The following is a 24445-nucleotide window of genomic DNA, read 5'->3' as shown; positions in this document are numbered from 1 at the left end:
AAAAGAACACAAGTGAATTCCTACCAAGAGTAATATTATATATTAAGCCACATGAGGTTATTGAACAGTCTGGCTGGTCTGAAAAAGATACAATGCAAGACCAAATTCAGCAGAACTACTGTTGCATAAAACTGCCCTAAACAAAGGAAGATAACCCCACATTATCAGAAGGCTGCGTGAAACCAATCCAGAGCCACAAAAATAATTTCCTGGTTGATCTTGTGAAGACTAGAGCTTTAAATGAGAGCTTATCATGAGCTCTGACTATGAGAAGTAAATATGTATTTATGTCTGTCCTGTATGGCTCACTGACTGTTCCAGGTATTATGTTCATTGGTAAAGGACAGGGTATGAATTAATTGGCAATAAAAGGGCACCTGTGTCCCTTCTTTCAGATACTTTATTGTGGACAATATCAGCTGCCTCTGGGCTTCCTCACAGACCTTTGCAACCTCCTGTGATTATGACATGGCCAGAACTTGCTCATATTTGATTTCTCCCAGCGCAGAAGGGAATAAAAGTTCACATAAAAACTTTACAGAATGAAAACATTAAATGAGCTTGCTTGTTTCAATAATGCTTTAAGCAGCCTGGCTTAGGTAGAAATGTGTCTGGCATGAGGTGCTGGCTTTGGGCTGCGTCCTGCTGCAGGCCACAAGTCCTGTGCTTTGAGTCCCCGGTGTGAGCTGGTAGCAGATTGTCCATTGAAAACAGACAAACGTGGCTGGACTAAAGAGCCTGTACAGGGACAAACAAGAAAACAGACATCATGGGTGTCCTGCCTAAATATGCATGTGCTCTCTTGTTACTGACTTAATGAAAACAGCAGAAGATGCCCTGCTGAGGTTTTCCCTTCCCTTTCTGGGTCATGCTCAGCACCCGGCTTTTCAAAATTTTCCCTTTTGGGGACTTCCAATTGTCAGAATTTTCTGAGCCTTCCTGTAACACATCAGGAATGTCTGCGGAGAGGAAGAAACCCCAAGGCAGCTATCACTGCTTTGCATTTTGGTGCCAGCTCCAAAACTACATGCCAGCTTTCAGAGGCTTAAGCTGAAAGGGAAAGTAGAAGAGCAAAACACCCACAGTGTTTTCCTTTGGATAAAGAAAATAGCTCTAGTTTTAGCTTTTCCTGAAACTGGAAGCTGACTTTTCTAAATGCCCTAGGGACATTCAGAAAAGTTCTTTTGCATCTGCTTTCATGCTCAGACCTTGAAGGCACATGGCTGCTCCTGGAGGTAAAAGAAAATAACCATATCTTTAAAGCTTGTATTTATTTTTTTCCCCCCCTTTTTTCTTATTTAACATTTTAAGATGCCTTCATTTGCTTTCTTCCCCTTAGTACCTGTCTGCTTATAGCAAGCTTTTGCTCAAACCCTTTTCTCCAGCGGCAGCTCGGGGTGCTGCAGCATGAGCAGAGAGCATCACGGCATTTCTGAGCAGGAGGAATTTGGGACTGTCCCCTTCTGACCAATGTTGTTTCCCTCCTCAGGAGCGCACCCAGAAGTTGGTGAGCTAACTGTTTCCGACATTACTCCTGAAAGCTTCAACCTTTCTTGGACAACCACCAATGGGGACTTCGACGTCTTTACTATTGAAATTATTGATTCTAACAGGTTGCTGGAGCCCATGGAGTTCAACATCTCAGGCAATTCAAGAACCGCTCATATCTCAGGGCTTTCTCCCAGCACTGATTTTATTGTCTACCTCTATGGGATCTCTCATGGTTTCCGCACACAGGCAATAAGTGCTGCAGCTTCAACAGGTACATAAAACCTACCTCAATACTAACTCTCTTTTAACTCTTCCTTACAGGTTGTGCCCCTTCCCCTGCCCCCTGCTATCCCATCAGTCTTACCCATTACCAAATCCTCTACCTCATGGTTTGACACCTTGTAAGGAAGACTTACCGGAGACATTTTGCACTGTGAATGTTAATCCACGTCACATCCAGCAAAGTCTGTCAGTCACATTGTGATGCGATTTCATTCACACAATGAGTTTGCTCTTGTTCAACATTAAGGTTGGGGCAACTTGTGGCACAGATGAGAAGCAAAATGAATTTCCCAGGAGCCAGGTGGGAGATGATTCGTTATGTTAGCCTTGCAACCTGTGTTTGCATCTGTCACACAGCACAGAGGAGACACTATTTCTCCCAGATAAGCTGATTTCTAGATACAGTTTTTATCCTGATTCTCTAAATAGATTTCAGGCACATTCCACTCTGTGACAGCAGACTCCTGCAGCCAGATGCAGTGCTTGAATTCATCTTTAGGATTCAGTTTCCATGGGTTGGTGCATTGTGCATTTCGAGGTTTTACACTTAACAGCTTTTTCAGAAAAGACAGGGAAGTCAAATGGTTGATGTGCTCTAACCAATTACAGCACGAAAGTGGAAGGAGAGGACTATATAATGGAAGCAGAAGGTGCATTCTAATAGTAGGCAGATAACAGGTCATGTTGTCATCGTTTAGCATCTTTACCAAATTTTGCCTGCTGACATGATCTTAGGAAAAGTTGTCATAGCTATTTGCCATAGCAATAGATTAATGTGGTCAGTGACCTCAAACACAATATCAAATTTCAGTGATCAGATAATACAGAGTTGCAGTTTCTGGCATCAGTAGATTGTGAATATTCTCACTGAATCATTATTAACACGGGCAGGGTCACTGCAGGGACTGTGATATGGAAAACGTTCAGATACACAAGGCTAGATGATTATTTGATTTTGTTACTTTGAGTTTTAATAATTGCAATACGTTTCCATTTGTTTTTCTTCCCGTAGTAGAGGAACCTCTCCTTAGCAAACTCACTGTATCAAATGCTACCTCAGACAGCATGTCACTCACATGGAAAGCGCAGGACAATGCCTTTGACCATTTTATTCTAGAAGTCAGAAACTCTGACTTCCCTTTGGACTCTCTGGTGCACACAGTGCCAGGGGCCTCCCGGCGCTATGTAGTCACCAACCTCAAAGCTGCCACTAATTACACCGTCCAACTCCATGGTGTAATTGATGGGCAAGGTGGTCAGACCTTGACAGCACGGGCAACCACAGGTATTTCACTGTTTCGTCTTCCAGGTTTGCTTTTTTCTCTTCTTTCTTTTGCTGTCCACCGAACTGCTCTAAAATGTGGCTCCAACTCATCATCGTTCCTTTGGTAAATTATAGGGTGATTACCGCAAGGGGAGGCTGAAATAAGCTGGGCTTGAAAGCACTTGGGAAAGGCAGGTTTGGGACAATGGAAAAGGCTGAAGAAGTGCCCCCAGCATTAAGGGAGTCAGTAGTAAACCACGGTTGGTTTTCTTATATATACACTTACCTGCGAGTTCTGTGTATATATAATTGACTTGCTCCGGATAATGTTTTTCACAGAGTACCTTTGCACTTGGTCTGGAATTAAGTTCTTGTTCATCCCACCCTCACTCACTTTGTTGTGGGTAGGAGGCCTTTATGTCTTTATCAGCCCGAGAGGAACCTGCATGCCATTTGGTTCTTTGTTCTTAAAACCAAATGTCCTCCAAGATATTTGCATCTCTTGTGGGAGTTTCATGCAGCATGCTGAATGATCAACCAAAACTGCATGGAGTGGTCTGGCCACTTTGTGCTGCTTCTGATGTTCTTCTCTGCCTTGTGTTATGTGTTCCCAGCAGAAAGCAGGGCTCAAAAATCAAGTTCACCCTTTCTTGATGATCAGCCCACCACTTTGTCACTGGCATTGCCACCTTTGAGTCTGTAAGATCTGCCTTGTTTCCCTGGATGTCAAAGCTTTTCCTCTGGTGATGGTGATTCCAGGATGGCAGAAGATCACTAAGACTTGCCTGAAGAGATGATTTCAACTTATTTTGCATGTAGTGTTCTTTGGAGTCTGGATGTCCTGATGTGAACGTGCCTGACTGGATGCAAGTGGCATGTAAAGGAATGTGGCCATTTCGGGATGAGATTGGAAAGGATCGGTTTGTCCTCTCTGACTTGCATGCGGGGCTGATGGCTCCATGCTCGATGTCACTGGGCTCTCCACCCAAGTCTTTTTGCTTTGTGAATATTCTCTCATCTTTTCCCCTGTCTCCAGAAGTACCATGCTTACATGGTGACATCTCCACTGTCAGCCATGAAGGCATTGATGGTCACTGGCTGAGAGCATGACAGCATGTGTCCTTAATTGGGGCCACTTGGATTCACCTCTTCCTAGACATTTCCAGAGAAGAAGGTGGACTATTATTTAGAAGTCTTGCAATGGGGAACGGGAGCAAAAGTTGGAACATCTTGCAGCAGTTCATGTTTAAGTTAAGAAAAGGATTTTGTTCTTTCACTCTTCTCTTTGTTGGTGGGATACATCTTTCATACTTTTCTCCCAGCATGAATCATGTACATAGTTATTCTCCTGTATCTCAGGCTTTTTTGTTCAGTCTATTAGATATTCTCTGATGCTGCCTCATCAGAGGATGAGGAAAACCTTATCTGTGGAGTCCAGGGAGGTTTTGGCCTGAGATTAGTGCTGAGATAATCACTGTTAGAATTGAAACCCGCTCATAAACTTTAGAGTCCAAAAATAAAGTAGTATCTACAACTTCAGGCACCAGAACACTAAAAAAGCTGAACTGGGATTTCAAGGATGTCTGGTTTAGACTCACCTAATTCCTGCCTGAATCCTACTTTATCTCCTTTGAAATTGCTGTAGGTTTGTTTTCCCATCCAATTTCCTGTGCTGGGTTTTTTCTATGGTTTCACCACAGGACTGTACACTGTTGGTCATTCTGTAAATCAGGCCCACATTTCATTAGGAAAATTTAGTTTATTTAAGAAAATTGAATTTAAAAAACTAACAAAAAAAAACCCAAAACACAAATTAAGTCAGCACTAATTTCAGTGGCTTCTTTCCAAAACCTTACAAAATAGCTCTTGCAATGCTCTTTTTTCTCTTCAACCACCGCAAAACAAGGCTAAAACATTCAGCCTTATTTTTAAGCATCTATAAGCCTCCACTGCTATTAATAATTATTAATAATTCTCAATAATTATTAGTAATTATTAATGATTTCCCCAGCCCCCCGGGATAATGCCGTCTCTTCACCTGTGTTCCTTTCTCCCTCAGAGGCTGAGCCACAGCTGGGCACGCTCACACTCACAAACGTTACCCCCGACAGCTTCAACCTCTCCTGGACCACCAGAGATGGGCCTTTTGCCAAGTTCGTTATACACGTTAGAGATTCCCTTGCAGCACATGAAGCCCAGGAGCTTATGGTGTCGGGAGGCGCTCGCAGCGCTCACGTATCAGGCCTGATAGATTACACTGGCTATGACATTCACATTAAGGGGACGACCCATGCGGGTGTTCACACAGAGCCCCTCACGGCTTTTGTCATGACAGGTATTTGCTTAAAGGTTTGAAGTCTATTTATTGGCTCATAAAAAAAGAGAGATTTGATCATGAATTTAAAACAAAATATTACTCTACAGCACTGAATATCTTGTCCAGCAGCAATGGTTTTGTTTGCGAACTTTGCGCAAGGAGGGGTCAGACCAGTCATGTTGACTTTAAAAATAATTTCTAAGAGGAGTAATAGTTTGAAGTGAGTTGAGTCCTCCTGAGTCTTTCTCCCATATCTAGTAATCTTTTTTAACTCCTGAAGTTTGAGGGGGAAATTTGTCTCATACTCAGTAGTTGTATCTGAAGGATCCAGAGAGGGCTGGATTTTAGAATATCTCCTGTGATGTCCCCTCCGCACATCTCTTATATCCGAATATTTTGGCCACATTTTGACTGGAATCAGTTGTACATCAAATGTTTTCTAGATGATCAAGTAAATGCTACAGAGTTCACTTCGTATACAGTCTATGGCAAATATGTGCTGCTAGCACTTGTCATATGGACGTCCTAAGTAGGATTAGTGGAGAAAATGAAGCCTTTTCCTCTTTCTCCTCTTTTCGTTAACGTGCAGGGGGAACACCAGCTGCAGTAGCATCATCCCTCACAGCATCCATGAAATGTCCATCATCATTTTCCTTAAGGCAAATAGTCACATTTTGCACCAGCTCTGATCTGCCCTGATGACATTCAGTCACATAGTAAGAAATCAGCAACTCCGCTTTCAAACCCCCTGCTTTTTTTGCTCCATTGAAGCACAAATGCTCCTTTTTTAAATAAACTGTGGATACTGGTATTTTGAGAGGAAGATTCCCGCAGCTGGGTAAACATGTGGCACTCTACACAGCAGAAGGATGTGCCAACAGTTCACATAAACCTGCTGGGTTTAAACTGTTGGTGTCACTCAACACCTATCCCAGGAAAATAATTTCAGCACTTTGGGCTCTTTATTTGTTTACTCACCCTCCCAGAGACCAAATCAAAATGTGAATCTTGGGGGTTACTTGATTAGAAGCAAATAAGCCACAAAAATGTCTCCAAGTTGAGTAAATTTGAGCTGAATCTCTGGCACCCAAATGTGTAAACATCAAAACATGAGGACTTCCAAATGATAAAACTTTAGGAGGGAATATTTACACCAAAGTCTAACAGAACGTAAATTTCAGCAGCTATGAAATGTCAAAACGAAACCCAAATCCCTTTTCCAGATGAAGTTCTGTGTTTAACTAACTTTATTTTCTTAAGTGAGTGCAATGTGAGTGATGGGGAGGTCAGATGAGTTAGTTCCTGAGCCAAAAAAGCAAGGTTTGTCAAATGGTTTAGAGAAATACTAGTAATGCCTGGGATCCAGGATCAAGGCCCGTTGATCTCTTTCTATTTGACTTGTCAGATTTTCAGTGAGCAAAATACAATCAGAAACTATCTTGTGAAAATCTGGCCTTTTTTTTTTCTTCAGAGACTTGGTGGGAAGGTTTTGAGGAGCTGATCCATGTCTTCTAAACCTTGACAAATGTCAAGTTGATGGACAGATTATTGCTTTGTTCTGCAGACATTAACCCCAGCCAGTGCAAACTCTGGCTTCTCTCCTATCCCCCACAAAAATCAGTCTTGCAAGTATTTAGTCCTTGCACTGGCTATGACCCTAGCGGATCAGTGTCCCACTTCTGGCAGTCCTTCTGGCATCTCTGACCCCTCCACCATTGCATGGAAAAGCTGGAGATATTCACGTGAAGTAGAGAAATGAACAAGCAAAACATGGAAATTGTGAATGCCAAAGCTGGGGCTTCTCCCTAAAGCACCGATGGTGGATACAAGTGGAAGGAGCCGAAAGCTTTCCACATAGTATTTCTAAAATAGTTTTGATTATAACCTACAGTGCATGTGTAACAGGAGATATGTGCTTACACAGTGAGCTTGGGAGGAATTTCAATGGAACTTGTGAGACAAGGTGCTGAGACACCCTTAATGAAAATTAGGAATTGAGCATCTAACTTCTGGAGGCTCCATTGAAAATCCTGGTCTTGTGGTCCTGACTATGCACCTCTGTTGAATCCGTACTTTGGGGAAAAATGTGGTTTATGTTTGGTGGAATCTGTAACACTTTCTAATTTGCAATGTTTTTCACTTCTTTTTGTGTGTGTGTGTGTGTTTTGCACCTTCCCTTCTTTTAGAGGCCATGCCCCCACTGGAAAACCTAACTGTCTCTGATATTAACCCTTACGGGTTCACAGTGTCGTGGATGGCATCGGAGAATGCCTTTGACAACTTTCTAGTAGTCGTGGTGGATTCTGGCAAGCTGCTGGACCCACAGGAGTTCCTCCTTACGGGAGCCCAGCGGCAACTGAAGCTTAAAGGCCTTATTACTGGCATTGGCTATGAGGTTATGCTTTATGGTTTTGCCAAGGGGCACCAAACAAAGCCCCTGAGCACTGTGGCTGTTACAGGTACTTCAACGTGAACAAATTGTTCTCTTTCACCCTTTCTCTTGCTTTACTTTCTCACATGGAAGATGTTTTATGCAATCCATTTGCAAAGCAAACCTTGGCTTTTGCATCCTTTTCTGCTTCATGGCTACATGCAACTCCTCCTGATTTAAGATAGGTTCACCAAGGAAATTCTGTTCTTTTTAACTTCATGTTTCCCTTTTGTCTTTGTGAGGGGCCCTGCAGAGGCGCATGACGTGGGTTGAGGGTGAAAGTTTCTGTGTGGTCATGCAGGTACTTCTAACCAAAATCTGTAAAGAAAAACAGCTGCATGTGGGAGCTCGTCTTGTTAACAGCTGCTGGGCACATCAGCATCCTCCAACTTGACAACCAACAGGACCTTAAGGAATTGCCAGACTGGATTTCTTGCCCAGGGCCTCCTTTCTTTCACTCTGTGTGGGTTCCACTTACAGATCCTCATTGCCACCCATAAAGTGGGCATCTCTCTCCAAAAAGCCTGACCTCATGTTTTCAATCTCATCGTAGCTGCTGTTTTCTAGCAGCACTAGAACTTCCTTGAAAAATCATTGCAGACTGATTCCCCATAACCATCGAGTCTTATTTGCGTGTTGCTGACTGTGCAGCAGTAAAGCTGGGGGCTGCTTGATTGGAGGTTCATGAGAAAGTAAAAAGGAATGTTGTTCTGGGGAAGAAAGAAAGGCGTTGGAGGTGCTGTAAGACACTCACCACTCCAGCAGCATTTCTCTAGGTAACAATGCCTGACCATACTGAGAGAAACATATTTTGTAGGTAATCAATAACTTACAGCTTCTGGGATCCTCGTTAATGGGTTAATAGGTCTTACATTTGGATTTCAGCGTGCTGTTTAAGGGATATGAATTTTCATGATTCCCCTTTGCTGCTTTGGTATTTGTATAATATCGAAGCAAAGGATTCATCTGATTGGAAGCACCACAGATACCAAAGTGCATGTAATAAAGGTTTTGCATGAAGAAAAAGACTCTTTTGAGTAGCTTCTGTGTTGCATTCCTAACAGAGAGACCTCAAAATATTACAGGCATGCCTGCGGTTCTATAACAAGAGCTTGTTTTTATCCTACACCAAGGTTTCACATGGGTAGCAAGGGAGAAACCCACATAAAACTTACTATTAGCATGTGTAACTTTGCATGTCAGAGGTAAATGGGGTTATGTCCATGCAGTGAATTTGCTATTAAAGAGTGAAAGTTTGAATGGACCTGCACACACTCACATGTCTTCTGCAGTATGTGTATAATGCTAATATTTTTATTTCTTTTTCAATAGCTGGCAGATTGTTTCCGTTTCTTTGAACTGTGGTGGGATTCTTGCAGTATGCTAAACCCAGACCTCGGGCAGGTCTCTGATGAACTGATTTTAGAAGATCATTTCTTTTCCCTACTGCTATCTTCTCCTTTTTTTAGAAGCAGAACCCGAGGTCGACAACCTTCTGGTTTCAGATGCTACTCCAGATGGCTTCCGTCTGTCCTGGACTGCAGATGATGGGGTTTTCGACAGTTTTGTTCTAAAAATCAGGGATACCAAAAGGAAATCTGATCCACTGGAACTAATAGTACCAGGCCATGAGCGCACCCAGGATATAACAGGGCTGAAAGAGGGGACTGAATACGAAATAGAGCTCTATGGAGTTAGCAGTGGACGGCGTTCCCAGCCCGTCAGTGCAGTAGCAACCACAGGTATTGTGTTTGGAGTAGGAAATGCATGAGATATTAATGCCTTTTTCTTTCAGCATTTCTCCTTTTTGTAGCCAGCTCGGGCTGTTACCGGGGTGTTTGAACTGTCTCCTGCATGTCCCTTATCCAAGTTACTTATTCAGTGGGGTGTAATTATTTATAATCAGTCATCTCCAATTCCTGAGCTTCATCACTCTCTAGTTAGTACGGTTCTATTACTTTCACGATCTGGAATTAGGCAGCAGAGTCTAGCAATTTAAGCACTGGCTTTGAGAGCTGAGAAATATTTTCTCTGTATCAGCCTTTTCAGTGGTTTCCTGGGACTAATTGCATATCACCACTCCACAACAATTTACATCCCTAGAAAAGAGGTATGATAAAATGAATTTACCAGAGTTATTGAGAAGTTTATTTATGCCTTTATCAATAGAGAGGTCTAATCTAAGCACCATTAGTTTAGGCTGATCTTAGCAGGAGCAACATGTGGTCAATAATTCAAAAGAAACTTGAGTTTCTTGCAAAATCAAAGCTTTGAACTCCCTCAGCAGAAGTTAATTTATGTTCTTATTCTTGGCTGTCAAAAATTCTGATGTAAATTAGCTTAGTGACTTACCCAGGTAAACTCAGCCAGGAGAAAACACAGCACTTTTGAATGAAGCCTCTTGACTTTTTTTTTTTGTACCAAAATAATGGTTTTATTTTGAAACATTTAAATCTAAAGCCAAACGAAGTACTGTCCTGTGACCCAAATTCTTTCTTTTAAAAATTTTTAGCTTGCAGATGTGAAAACATGATAATTTCAAATCAATCTAATTCCAGAAGGAGGGGAATGAGATGGGGAGAGTTAAGTTTGGTGAGTGAGGAATCCAACAGAAACACATGAAAGAGGCATTTGCTCAGCTGGAGCTGTGTGCTCTAGACAACACACAGAAAAGGAACAACAATAACTCAGGATTGAACAGCTTTTCCTGGAATAGCACAGCCTCATGATTCACCTTAATGTCTGCAGTGCCAGTTGGTAGCATGGAAAGGCACATTTCCAGGCGGCTCCACTGATTGCACCACATCCCTTGAATAAACAGCAAGGGCATATATATACACTCCCCCAGACATTTACATGAAGCAGAACGTGCATCCATCACCAACCACCTTTCTCCAGGCTCATACGGGTCGCCTCGTAATAGAGAGGGATGTTTAAAGTCACTTGTTAGCATCACGTCTCCATTTTCCCTGACTTCCAGGATATTTATGGTAAACCACAAAGAGTTATCATTTTTGTCTTATTCAGTACTTTCAGGGAGATTTAGCACATGTTACCTACTGAAATAGTCCAAAATATGTTTGTCAGATGTAAATAGCCCATAGATAATTGATGTCAGAGCTGGAGCCACAAAAATCCAGCTAAATAGTTTTAATGCTTCCTGATGCTTAGAAGAAGAAAACCAGTGGCCATATTCCTATAGTCTGCAATGAATGAATGACTTTTTAGCAAAAGAAATCCCCAAATAATGTCAGCTACTTGGGTAACACGGGTGCTTTAGCAGCCTCACAGAGAAGTTCTCCATCCCTCATACAACGAACAAGGAATGATGCTGGAGGATAATGCTAATTACCTGTATCTGCACAACAGATGAGCAAAGGTTTTTTAATGATTGATATGGCAGAAGCATGCTGGCCTTTTTTTATGCCTGCTTAATTTTGGCTTTCAGGTAGCTCCAGAAGATGGTTTCATTTGCTCCTTTTTCATTTTCCTGTGCTCAAAGGTACCACTCTCACATTTCCAGGACTCATTTCAGGACTGATGCTTTGCTCTGATGCTCCATTATATTTTCTTTGCCAGGTTTGCTCCCAGGAAAGTAGCCACAGTTGGAGTAGTTGGGGATGTGGAACTTTCTTGTAGTCAAAGATCTTCTTACTCCTGTTTGTTATACAGCAGTTTACCTGGTACAGAAAACAAGCCTGAAGTCCCTGGAAGTGTGCACAACAGAGTCCAATGGGATAGATAGGGTACTTTATTTTCTGGGAAAGGCTGAAATTCCCTGTGTGTATGAAAACCAAGTGCTGCTCCATCTCTTTGGTCCCTAGAAGCATCACTGGTGCTTTTTACCAGCCACTAAGAGCATCTACAATGTCAAAGAGAATCAATGTGATTTTCACTTCTCTCTCTTTCCTGGGTTTTCTTATGCTCTTCTGTTTCCTTCAGACTGTACCTATAATCATTTTGTGCGATATAGCTTTACCAACTCTACCTTGCTTTTCTTGTTATCTTTAATTATTTTCTTTCTTTCTTTGGCTTTCCCATGCGAGTAAACCCCACATACCCAACACGTGTAGTGAACTCCCGAGAAATAATTTACATTTCTCTTGAGAGCTCAGTTGTTTTTCCTTCCTTGCCTCCGAGTTGATTTAGTGCATTGCTGCTAGAGCTTTGGGGTCACATGGAGCAAACAACCCTCTGACTTCTTTCCCGCAGACACATTCTTTCCAAGCTATTTCAAGCACAGGCTCTTTCTTTTCCCCCTCTTTTTCCCTTCAGCCCGTCTCCACTGCTCTTAATGTGGCTGATGTTTGGTAATCTCTCCCCTTTGTGCTAATGGCCTACTCTATGTGGGCTATTTATTTTTTTTTTAAACGCATGTCAGGGTTGTTTTGGTTACAGTCAAAAGAGTGAACTGGAAGTGAGATGCTCAATGTAAACTTTGCAGTGGCAGGTCTCTTTACCATGTCCTTCCAGAAGCCCTTTCCATGCTTGTCTTGCAGTAGCTTAATTAGGCCTTAAACTGGAATGGTTCAGATACACCTTGGTTTGCATCTTAAGATTGGGTGATTTTGGCAAAACTTGGGCTTTGTTTGCCCAGCTTGCTGATTTAATTTATATATGGAAATGCAGTGGTCAAGCTTATACAGGAAAGGACTGGAAATCCACAAATGCCTTCCTCATGGTGATTGTACTCGAATGTCCTCTGCATGGATGTGCTTCAGTGTACCTAAGAAAAATCATGGGCTCAGAGAATCCAAGAAGAAAATCTTGTCGCTTCTAGTTTGAAGCCAGTGCTTGAGAGGATGGACCCTTGATGACCTCAGGGAACCTGAGTCTCAGTCTTTTTTCAGTATCTTATAGTAGAAACTTTATGGCTAGGAAGAGAGATCTCCCCATTGCTAAGGGCTGCCATTGCTGTGTGTCACAGACAAGGCTCTGGGGCTCAATGGGAAGACTAAAAATCATCCAAGTCAAACTAGAATAGAAAAAATCATAAATATAATTGTATTCCTGTAAGTATTCCTCCATACTTTTCTATAACACTGATATCTGTTTCTTCTGTTTACGTGCTATGTAGACATATGTCTGGGATGTTTTTTAAGCAATGTGCTACTGTAATTTTACTGAAAAGGGAAAATTTAGACCGAATAGATTGTTGCTCTCAGCATGTAATGAAACCATTAACTGTGTGCTATTCCCTGTACCAGTGTTGTTTGGGACAGAATGTTGATATCACCAGCTCTTGGAACGGAGAAATAAGATAATCAGCATTCCTGTACTAGGACTGATAAGCAGTTGATTTAACTTTTCTTTCTATGTGGTGTGTTTGTTCTCTGTTCTCCACTGACAGTTGTTGGATCTCCCAAGGGAATTTCATTCTCTGACATCACAGAAAACTCTGCTACGGTCAGCTGGACGCCCCCTCGCACCCGCGTGGAGAGCTACCGCATCTCCTACGTCCCCGTCACGGGAGGTGAGCAACCGCCAGGAACAACGGGGAGAAAGTTTGTATAATAAAAGGGAGGGCAGAAAGGGTTTGTTGGGCTGATATCCACCTCTCGGATCATCTCTTTTTTCTTCAAACTGCTGACCAGGAATGTGGGTGCACATACAAGGTCCCAGTAGCCAACCTCTGTCTGAACAGTGTCCCACATCCCATGGACAAGACTTGTCAGGGAGCTCAAAGCTAAATGCTGCAATGGTTCTACACCTGGTTAGGACCAAGTTCACAAAAATCTCTGTTCCCACTGAGCCTCCTGAGTAAGGATTTATTTCCAAACTCATTATTTTGTAGGCACTTTGTGAGCCAAGCGTATTTGAAAAGGTGACCCTTAGAAACAATAGTCATAATCCATGGTTGTAAGAATTTTCCAAGGCAGTGATTTTTCTTAGTACTCCCCAATGCTGTTTCGTTCCATCCATTATGCCTGTTTTAGTGTTCTGCTTAAAAAAACTTCCTGTACTTAAGCAGATTTTTAGCATAACTTAGGGACATCTCTGAAAGGAAACAGCTAAAGAGCAAATGCTGCAGACGTCAGGACCATAAAAGACATGCTGTTGCCTAAGGCAAGTATAGATATAGGCCTTTAGACAATACAGCCTGTAAGCACACGTGCAGCTTTAAATATACAGTGATGCTACAGAAGAGCAAGGCACAATAATGAAGTTTAGCACTTGTCTAAGTGCCCACCTGGAATAAACGCAGAATTTGAAACCAATATGTGGCCTAAGTGCTCAGCCACACATACAGCACCTCTCAGTATACACTATGTACAAAATGACATGGGTGAAGGAGAAACTTCCAGCCCTTACCAGAAACAAAGCAGATCCTAACAGGTGTAAGGACTTCATGTTGAGTATGCTGTGTTTTCACCTTACATCTCATTTGTAAAATTATATTCTTCTGAACGTTAGTGTTGCTTTTTTTCTCACAGTTGGCGTACCACTGGGAATGAGGACAAACTGATGATTTGGGTGCCATGGCAGCAATACTTTTTCCTGAGGCTGTCACTTGATATTGGTGGTTTTAGCAAACTAGGGAAATTTGCCCTCCTCCTGTACAAGTACATCCCTGTTGCTCATAATGTCTTTGAAGCACATCCTTCAAGTGTTGCGTCACTAATCCCTTGGTGTTTGGCTTCATCGTAGGTACTCCAAATACTGTTACAGTTGATGGAAGCAAGACAAGGACCAAGTTGGTGAAGTTAGTCCCGGGTGTAGACTACAACGTTAGCATCATCTCTGTGAAAGGCTTTGAAGAAAGTGAACCCATCTCTGGCACTCTGAAAACAGGTAAAACACTTAGAGGAAACAGCAGGTTTTCAAACGCGTTGTCTGTGCTGTAGGGGAGACTCAGAAACTGGATCTGCAGACCCACTGAGATCCCTTTTCTGCTGTCCACAGCAACTGCAGGAAGTTTTTCATCCACTCTTTCCTTGCATCTCTGTATTTCAGATGAGTATAGAACTTGTATGTTTGATCAGGCTCCCATTTGCTAAGTGCTGAATGAACTTGTAGTGAGGCAGAGATAATTCATGCATTTACAGTCCTAATACGTAAGAAAAAAACCCAGAAGTTTAATTAATACCATTTTACAGATGGGAGAGCAAAGGGCCAGTTCAGCTGAATAGTTCAGACCAGTTTCTGTTGTGGACTGAAGCTCCACATCTTCCAGGTTCCAGACTGCGTCCTAAGCAGAAAAATATTCTTCCTCCTGTTTTTTCTTCATTACAGCTTTAAACATGCCTGCAGAAATCAGGGTCCACTATGCTGACCCCACTTGCAGTCTCATTCCTTCATTCTTTTTGGAGGGCTAACAAGTGTTCAGAGAACCGAGGCGAGGAACAAGATGGTGTGTACTGAACAAGAACATGAAATTTGTAGCCCAGTCCAACTGTACTGGAGGCAGATATCTATTCCAGTTCAGGGAGAGCATAAAACTATGTGCAAAATAGAGTCCCATGAGGAAACAAGGCAGGACACATGGGGATTTTGGCTGCCTGGCTATTTGGTTGATTTATTTTTGAACGTGCAAGGCAAGCTGGTGGAAGGTCACAGTGGCTATCAGCTGCCATCACATTAGTTATTTTCCCAGCTCTGTCTCCTGAATTTGCTTCAAAAAGCAGCCCAGATTTGAGGGTGTTGGGAGAAATATGTCAGCTCTGACAGAGCCGTTAAGATTGATGATATCGAGACTGATCTGAGAACATAGTCTGTTCCCAGTGTTTAATCTTTCCACGGATTGACCTCCCTTTCCCGTGGAGGCATTTGATGTCTCTTTATAGGCACTGACGTCTTTTCTGCAGAGCTCTGCTATTCCAAAGGGGATCATAAAAGCTGCATCAAGCAATAGTGTTTGCGCATTTTATATCGTATATTTACACCAGAGCATCGCACAGAGTCATGAATGTTGGTCAAATTCCTTCAATCTGTTATTGTCTGTCTTTCAGCTCTGGACAGCCCATCAGGTCTGGTAGTGGTGAACATCACAGACTCTGAAGCTCTGGCAACCTGGCAGCCAGCGATTGCTGCTGTGGATAATTACGTTGTCTCCTACGCTTCCGAGGATGGTAAGAAGAGTTAGTGACGGGTCAGGGAGCCGAGAGCATCACAGCTCTCGAGAGATGCTCAGAAATGGCTGCAGCATCCAGGAGGGTGGTGAGGGCTGTTATTTGAAGGGGATGCCTTGCTGGAAGCATTTAAAAAAATGATCATTTTAGTTTTGCGTTCCTGATTCAGACACGAATAGAGAGGACTGGTATCCTTGACAAGACGGTGCTATAATTCATATGAACACTAGAGAGCGCTAATACTTTTAGATAAAGGACTGGTATTAATTCAGATTCAACAGGGTTGAAGGGTTCTGGGCTTTTACTACTTTGCACTTGCTACCCAGCTAGTAAATAAATAAATAAATCACTGAGAGGAACATGTTGCTGAGCGCATCGAGACATATCTGAATAATGCTGGGACATGTTCTCTCCTGTGTTTTCTTCTTAGAACCAGAAGTTACTCAGATGGTATCAGGAAACACTGTGGAGTACGACCTGAAGGGCCTTCGACCTGCGACCGAGTACACGCTGAGTGTCCACGCGCTGAAGGACACGCAGAAGAGCGAGACCCTCTCCACCCAGTTTACTACAGGTGCTGTGTCCCACCTCGCCGCGGGGAGAGCTGCCACCTCTTCTAGTCCCACCTGCCTTATGTTTCTCTAATACCATAAATTCAGCCAACACCCTGTGTTTTTTTCACTAGAAATCTGAATTTTGGTAGTATTTGCACCAACTTTTCTCTGATGGCTGACCCAGTGTCTGTCACCAATTCCATGGATTCTTGCAGAAATCAGGAGCTCTTCTTTGGGGGCTGATGTTGGGGTACCAACACTGAAGTTGGTTGGTTTCATACTTTCCATGAGCATCAATGAAATCGTGGATGTTTCTCATTTTCCTGAGTGTTGCTTGACTTGTTCCAGGGCATTATCTAGAGAGCCAAGAGCTGAACAAATTCAGTGTTGTAATTACAGTGGAGCAGGGAAGCTGTAGCCAGACCAAGTATGAAACATTTTTCTATTCAAAAGAGGCATCATTGGAACCAAAGTTTTTCTTCCTGGAAATATGTAAATACTGATCTGGGGTTTTTGTGTGTGAAATAATGAAAGGCATAATTTTGTTTCAAGAGACATTTCATTGGACCTGCTGAAAAACTAACATACCTGAGACAGGCCAATATTTTAAATTACATAAAGTAAATAACGGTATTTTAAAACTTCCAATGGGAAAAACACTTTTTAATCACGGAATTCAGGTTGAAGTATTATTAAATTTCAGATTTTGGGGAAGAAAAGGTTTGCTTTCCTGGCTAAACTCCATATAGACGCAATTGTAATTAATCCATTGTCTCTTTCAGGACTGGATGCTCCAAGAGATTTAAGTGCCAGTGAGGTTCAGTCAGAAGCAGCTGTGATAACGTGGAGACCTCCACGTGCTCCCGTCACTGGTTATCTCCTCATCTACGAGTCCATTGATGGCAGAGTCAAGGTATAGAATGATTCTATGATTCTATAGCACTTGTAACCAAACCAGAAGGGCTGTGCCTCAAAACTGGGCTGTAGAGATGCTCTGAAGTGTCCATCAATGGTTAAGTAAATGGTAAAATACTAAGTACCTCTTTTAGTGCTAGCTTGAACACAAATGCATTTAAAACCCGCTCAAGTGCTTTCCTACATTATATCCTGACACAGAAGCTCAGTTGCAGCCTGAATTTTGACGTCTCTCCACAATATGGATAAGAGCACAAGCAACTGTTTTTCCTCATTCCAAACCTGTATGGAATTCCTCTTTCTAAACACAGGAGAGTCCATCCCTGTGCAATGAGGTGTGTAAGGCAGGATCAATCACCTCTGAAAGTGCCTCTTGCTCCCCAATAAATTTATTATAGTCCTACATGAATAGATTACATTAGATGTTTAAATATGAATGAGGTGAACCCCAGCAAAAGTGACAGATGATTTTGGATGCCCAGCCTGTTACATCACATTCTGATTTTCAAGAAGGCAAATTCCATAAGCTTACAGAGAACCAGTCTTTTAAAGGTACAGAAAAACTGCCTTTTGAAGACTGGAGTATGATACTTGCTAAAGGATGATTCTTCTCCATTTATTGTGAGTTTCACAGGGACACCTATACAATGTGTAAGTTTGAGGCATGTAAACGTTTATGCCAATGTGTTTTTAAACCGCACAGCTTATACATTATGAAGGTAAACATTCATTTCCAAGGCAACTTTTCTCAAACTTCTAAAGAAAGGTAGCTTGATAAAATTCTTAGAGAAATACAAGTTTTATATTAAATAATTTAGATAGATAAAATTCCCGTAAATAATTATCACAGAAAAATAATGTGGCAAACTAAAATATGGAATAGTTCCAGTCGTTATGATTTTCTCACTGAGATTTCCCTGTATTCTTCTCCTCCCCATAGGAAGTCATCCTGAACCCCGAGACAACTGCCTACAGCCTGGCAGAGCTGAGCCCATCTACCCAGTACACGGTGAAACTCCAGGCGCTGAGCGGATCCCTGAGGAGCAAAACGATCCAGACTGTTTTCACCACAAGTAAGGCCCTTAAAGCACATGCACGGCTGAAATAACATCTAAGGTGCAGCTTTCAGGACAGAGCTGAGCTCTGCAATAGGCAGACACAGACCTCACCGGTGATTTTTAACCCGGTTGTCAGTGTGCACTTCGTTTGCTCATAGTGTCCACGCAAAATCCCTGTCCCCCTGAGCTGTAGTGTCATCTGCTTCCCTCGGAATGGCAGGGAATTTCTTTATATGCACCCACATCACCTCTGTAGTCCTCTTTGTGATGGAACATCCTGCCTTTCCTATGTAAAATATCGAACTCTTTAAAATCCAAACTGACACTCTGATTTACTTCTGTATTGATGCGTAGCAAGCTGTTGAAACAAGTCAGTGCTTTAAGGTGAAATGAAGCAAACCACGTACACAAAGAAATCAGTTCAGTGCTCTGAGTAGAGGCAGGTTTTTTTCTCTTCTTTTTGAGATCGGTTTTTGCAAAGCCACACAGCACGTTACAGCTCTAACAAGGCAGCACTCCAGTGAGCTGAATGTAGGAATAAGGTACTCTGAAGGTCACTTTACAGCTGATATTAAAAAAACACACAGTTGTTGTTGTTCAGTATTAACTGAATTAAATTCTAGGTAGCTAAGGCACAGGGACCTACAACGCTCTGGAACAGGAGCAACAGCCTCTCTGTGAGCAGCCACTGTGAAAAACTCTCCTGTGGATACACCTAGAACAACATGTAATTAGACCTTCGGCTGAAAAAGTTAATGGCCTAAGTGAATTTAAAAAAAGAAGAAAAATAGAAGCTATTTTTGAGGTTAGAAGTTGTTCCGACTGCAACAATGTTTTTAGCTTATTGTCAGAAAGAAATGCTTAATGACATTTCCCTTGTAATTGCTGATTTCTTAAAGATTGCTTTCCCTTTTTTTCGTGTGTGTGCAGCTGGTCTTCTCTACCCTTACCCTAAAGACTGCTCCCAGGCTCTCCTGAACGGAGAAACCACCTCTGGGCTCTACATGATTTACGTGAATGGGGACAAGACTCAACCTCTGCAAGTTTTCTGTGACATGAATGAGGATGGAGGCGGATGGATTGTGAGTAAGAGGGAGGAGGGACCACATATCCTATGATAACAGCAGGGGTAGCAGATCCCATCCCTGCTCATCTACGGCATCCCTTGTAATGCTCTAAATCAGAGCAGGGCTGGCTTGACTATAATTTTGGGGAATTTTATCTCGGGTAGGACACCTAGATGCCTAGAACAAGGCTACCAGCTCTTTCTCTAGTTGGAGGGGAGAAAGGTGTCCCCAAAGGACAGGTCACATCAGGAGTTTCAGCACCTAGGAAAAGCCCTGAGCTCTCTCCGCTGGCTATAGCAGGTGCTGAAATGACCATCTTAGATCAATACACACCTTCCAAATAGCTAATTAGATAAGAGGAGGGTGAACAGACTCTGTCTGAATGAGAGAGAAAGTGAAGGAGGTTAAAGCACAGGCCAGAGAAGGTGTCTGTTCAGCAGACATGGTGTGAGGGCTGGCTAGGCTTCCCAGGCCATGAAAAATGTGACATATTCCAACCAGCCAATAAATGAATGGCAATAAAAATGCCAGCTCCCTGTACTGATGTTCTCAAACCTGAACGTTTCAGAGGGACCCAGGGCACGGAAAGGAAGAGGAACTGGAGAAATCCATGGTTGGGAGATCAGAGGATGTAGAACATCTTGGCTGAGAAATACAGACCTGTATACAGGCTGTTAAATAAGCAGAGAGCAGGGAATAAAAGGCCACATCACTCAGGGGAGCCCAGGAACCCCAGAGATGAACTGGAGACTTTAAAAAAGCAAAGAATATTCAACAGACTTGGTATCATTCACCAATTATAGTGAGATTGCTGCTTTGGGTGGTAAGGGCAGGGGAGCAGCAATGCCAACCTCTGCGTTTGTAAAAGCCACATTGCTTTTGCCCTGCCTGATAACACACTGATAACTTCTGATAACACTTCTTGCGTGTGGTGTTTGCAGGTGTTCCTGAGGCGTCAGAATGGAAGGGAAGATTTCTACAGGAACTGGAAGACTTATGTGGCTGGTTTTGGAGATCCTAAGGATGAATTCTGGATAGGTAAGTCGCAAGAATTTGTCTTTTTTAAAAAAGAAAACCAGAAGCCCAAAAGACTAGCAGCCACTTTGAAGCCTTTGTTAGTTGTCAAGAGTATTTGTAGATGGGAATATGCTCTGTGTGAAGGAGGGTGGGGACAGCGTGCTGCAAGGGACATTGAAATTGCCATGTCCAAGCCAGTCCCTGCAGTCCCCTGGCATCTCATAGATGCCACCAAATGTACCAAACCAATGCTCGCTGGTGCTCTGTCAGAAGTCAGGAGTTAACCTGAGACACAACTGCAAGCCTCCTTCTCCCTGTACTCCTAGGACACCCCCAGCAACAAAAGCAAAGTGGGGAAAATAGAAGTGAAAAGCAAATTTTCAAAGATTGCACTACATTTTCTTCATTCGTAAATGAAAGACAATTATGATCTCACAGCACAACTGTGATTACTTTTCCCAAAGTGCTCCCTGCTGCTGTGATTTGAAGGGCAGAGGTCTCTCAATCAGCCTGGTTTTATCTATTTGATTTTCTGCTAACATTACAGCTGAAACAGCTCACTTTCCTCACCAGTGTTTATGCCTTGGTGTATCTGCACAGGCCATTATCATCTCCTTTATGGGCTACACGATGGTAGAGAAATAAACATGAGGAGATGAATGGATTGTTCATTTGCATCCACAGGTCTGGAGAACCTCCACAAAATCACCTCTCAGGGCCAGTACGAGCTGCGTGTGGATCTGCAGGACAGAGACGAGACAGCTTATGCCGTCTACGACAGGTTCAGCGTTGGAGATGCGAAGAGCAGATACCGGCTGAGAGTGGACGGGTACAGTGGCACAGCAGGTGATATTATTTTTTCCTTCTGGTTTGAAATTTCCTCCCACTTGGCTCATGGTAACAGTGTGAGAATGTTGCAAATCACCATCGCAGCAGGTACATCTTGTATGTCAGGTGTTGGAAAATATGAACATACCAATATATTTTATATTTCCATTTTCAATCTTCCAGTCGTTTAGGTGCCACATTTTATGGCATCCTTATGACAGAATATAAACAAGTACATTAAACAGCCACATATCTCATTTGGCCAATGCCTGACTGCCATTTATACAGCTAATTATAGCTTGGCACAGCCTCATCTCTTGTCAGTGGAATATGCAGCAGAGTCCCGCTGTAACATGATTTGTAATTTTACTGAACAAATCATCTGCCTTTTGTAATCATACCAGGGCAAACCCTGCAGCCTTTATTGAGTCCTCTTCAGAGTTTCAGAGGATTAAGAGATAAATCTAGCTCCCTGGGATGTCTTAAAAGGAGGTAGTTTTCAGGCTGTGAGGTGCATAAAACAGGCCACAGAGATGTGCGTGTACAAATCCTGCTCTGTGAGCATCACAAGCTTTACAGGCGGTGCATGGCACAGTACAAATATTTTCTGCAAAATGGTCACTCTCATGTAATCTAAACTGGGCAAACTACTCACTTTGCCCATTGTTTTGTCTTGCTCATCCAGGTGATTCCATGATGTACCATAATGGAAGGTCCTTCTCCACCTATGACAAGGACAACGATTCTGCCATCACCAACTGTGCTTTGTCATACAAGGGTGCATTCTGGTACAAGAATTGTCACCGAGTCAATCTGATGGGCAGATACGGTGACAACAGCCACAGTCAGGTGAGCTTGGCGTTTGAAGGCTTCTGTAATGCATTAGAAGAAGAAAATTGTAGTTATGGGTCTGTCTGGTGGCTCAGCTGGCCACATCAGAGCACCAACCAGGCACATTGTCCAGACCAAAGAATCATAGGGAAAGATCATAGAATTACAGAATAATGAAATCGTAGAATAGTTTGAGTTGGAGGGACCTTCCCAGCTCCCCAGTGCCCACCCTGCCATGAGCAGGGACATCTGCACCAGCTCAGGTTGCTCAGAGCCCCGTCCAGCCTGGCCTGGGATGTCTCCAGGGATGGTTCATCCACCACCTCTCTGGCCAACCTGGGCCAGGCTCTCACCACCCTCAGGGGCAACAATTTCTTCCTCATGTCTGGCCTGATTATGAGCAATTGCTCACAAAACAAGAATTTAATGTCATGGGAATATCCTAAGTGTGCAGGGAACAATTGTAGTTTTCAACATGGGAAACAAAACATTTGTCCTGCTGTGAGAGCCAGGCAGAGAGTGACAGCTCTGGGGACAGCACGTGGGTTTGTACAGGTGCCAGTGGCCACAGCCCTGTGCTTCCCAAAGCCCCTCTGCTTTGTCGTGCCTCTGTTCCCAAGACACAAAACAGCCTGTGAGCTGAAACGTGAGCAGCAAAGGCTGCCAAGGGGAGAAATGAATGTGCGACCTCCCACACTTCGCCTTTGTCTTTGCAGGGTGTTAACTGGTTCCACTGGAAGGGCCACGAATATTCCATCCAGTTTGCGGAGATGAAGCTGAGACCCTCCAGCTTCCGAAATCTGGAAGGAAGACGAAAGCGAGCATAAAGCCCCAGGGGTGGCGAAGGGGCTCCGGGCAGGGTGATGGGGGGTGGGATATAGTGTGGGGGTGTGGGGGGATCCTCTGGCATCACTGGGTGGTGGGTGTGAGGACCTGGGAGTGGTACCAAAGCATCGGTGACCCTTGGCCCAACAGAGGCTTCTGCGACAGCCCCAACAACAAGCCTTAAGTGTCCCAGCGTCTGCAGCACAGCAGCTCCGGCTGCCCATCGCTAACGTCCTCCACACCAAAGACAACGATCTCAAGGGTTGTACGTTGTTTTACTCGTTTTTGTTTTCTCAGAAAGCTTCTGAGATAGAGTTCTTCCACAAGTCTTGACTATCTCTTGGGTGGCCCAGGGTAGGGGAGGGAGAACAGTTTTTGTACATTGGTAGTTTGTTTTAGAACCAGCCATATTTTACACACGGAAATGTGTATGATTAATTATCATTATTATTATTATTAGTTATAATTGAAATTCTTTGGTTGTCGGAAAGCTTTTTTTTTATATATATATATCAAGTACCACAGAGAAGGAGGGGATGGGAAGGGGAAAGCAGTATGGTTTTAAACTTAAGCATAAGATTAATATTATTAATATAATGACAAAGTAATAATAATAATGATAATAATAATAATAAGCTACATTTTTGTCATTTTTAAGAGAATCATGCTTTTGGAAACACAGCAGGACAGTGTCTGATTGTAATTTTTTTTTTTTTTATAAATAAAAGCACAATTACTTTTAAATAAATTTCTACATTTTTTCATACATGTTGAGTGTGTGCATGTCCAGGGTATATTTACTTAGATAGGGAGGTTACAGAAAGACTGAGAATGATTTGGCCGCTGAGCCCATACTGAAAACTGTTTCTTGTGTCAGTGAGTGATTATCAGTATTCTGCTGGGTTTGCCATAGTGAAACACCCAGAAGGATTTGGTTTCTTTTAGATCATATTTATTTTTCTTTTACTGCCCCAAAACTTCTTACGTGTTATTTTAAGCACTCCTGACCAATGCTTGATTTGTCTAGGTGCGAATAACTAACAAAAGAATGCAAAGAAAATTCAGAGTTGTTGTTAGGAACCATTGGCGACTTTGGACACTTGTGTAAATAAAGGGCTCTCTTTTTCTATACGGATGAAACCCACGTGTAGTTCCTGTGTATCACACTCTGCAGTCAAAGACAATAAGAGTGCTTTTGTTTTGAGCCAGTCTCTCTGCCCTGCTTCAAGGTTGCGCTTTTCAAACAGAGCAAATGTTTCTGCCTCGTCCTTGGTGACCATGGGAAGGTGCCTGGGAAAGAAGCTTCAGTCAGAGCGAGTATGATCATCTCTGCAATAAGGCTTACTGTGAAACTAGTAGATAAGGTCAGATATTGTTGGTTTAACATGTATAAAAAATGTGTGTCGATGGGAAATATCACTAAAAAGCATCAGTCAGGATGGAGGAAAGGAAGGAGGGAGGGAATCGCTTCCTTTCCCCGCTATGTCCCATCTTCC

The 24445-nt window shown here is 42.8% G+C and overlaps 1 protein-coding gene across 1 annotated transcript in view; it reads left to right on the top strand.

Moving 5' to 3' along the window:
- The window catches only part of TNC (tenascin C), a gene marked incomplete at both ends in the record, with an annotated part of 43294 nt that extends 20343 nt beyond the window's left edge, over positions 1 to 22951 (top strand). Inside the window, 13 exons of the mRNA XM_080356179.1 lie at positions 1490 to 1762; positions 9255 to 9527; positions 13136 to 13258; positions 14434 to 14577; positions 15735 to 15854; positions 16285 to 16428; positions 17191 to 17321; positions 18264 to 18396; positions 19312 to 19463; positions 20390 to 20486; positions 21150 to 21311; positions 21979 to 22142; positions 22841 to 22951. Coding sequence (XP_080212305.1) covers positions 1490 to 1762; positions 9255 to 9527; positions 13136 to 13258; positions 14434 to 14577; positions 15735 to 15854; positions 16285 to 16428; positions 17191 to 17321; positions 18264 to 18396; positions 19312 to 19463; positions 20390 to 20486; positions 21150 to 21311; positions 21979 to 22142; positions 22841 to 22951 — 2027 coding nt within the window. The remainder of the gene's footprint in view (positions 1 to 1489; positions 1763 to 9254; positions 9528 to 13135; positions 13259 to 14433; positions 14578 to 15734; positions 15855 to 16284; positions 16429 to 17190; positions 17322 to 18263; positions 18397 to 19311; positions 19464 to 20389; positions 20487 to 21149; positions 21312 to 21978; positions 22143 to 22840) is intronic.
- Between the last annotated feature and the right edge of the window lie 1494 nt (positions 22952 to 24445).

This window comes from Nesoenas mayeri, assembly GCF_963082525.1.
Source record: "Nesoenas mayeri genome assembly, chromosome: 18".
Classification (NCBI taxonomy): domain Eukaryota; kingdom Metazoa; phylum Chordata; class Aves; order Columbiformes; family Columbidae; genus Nesoenas; species Nesoenas mayeri.
This window is presented reverse-complemented; position numbering and strand designations above follow the sequence as displayed.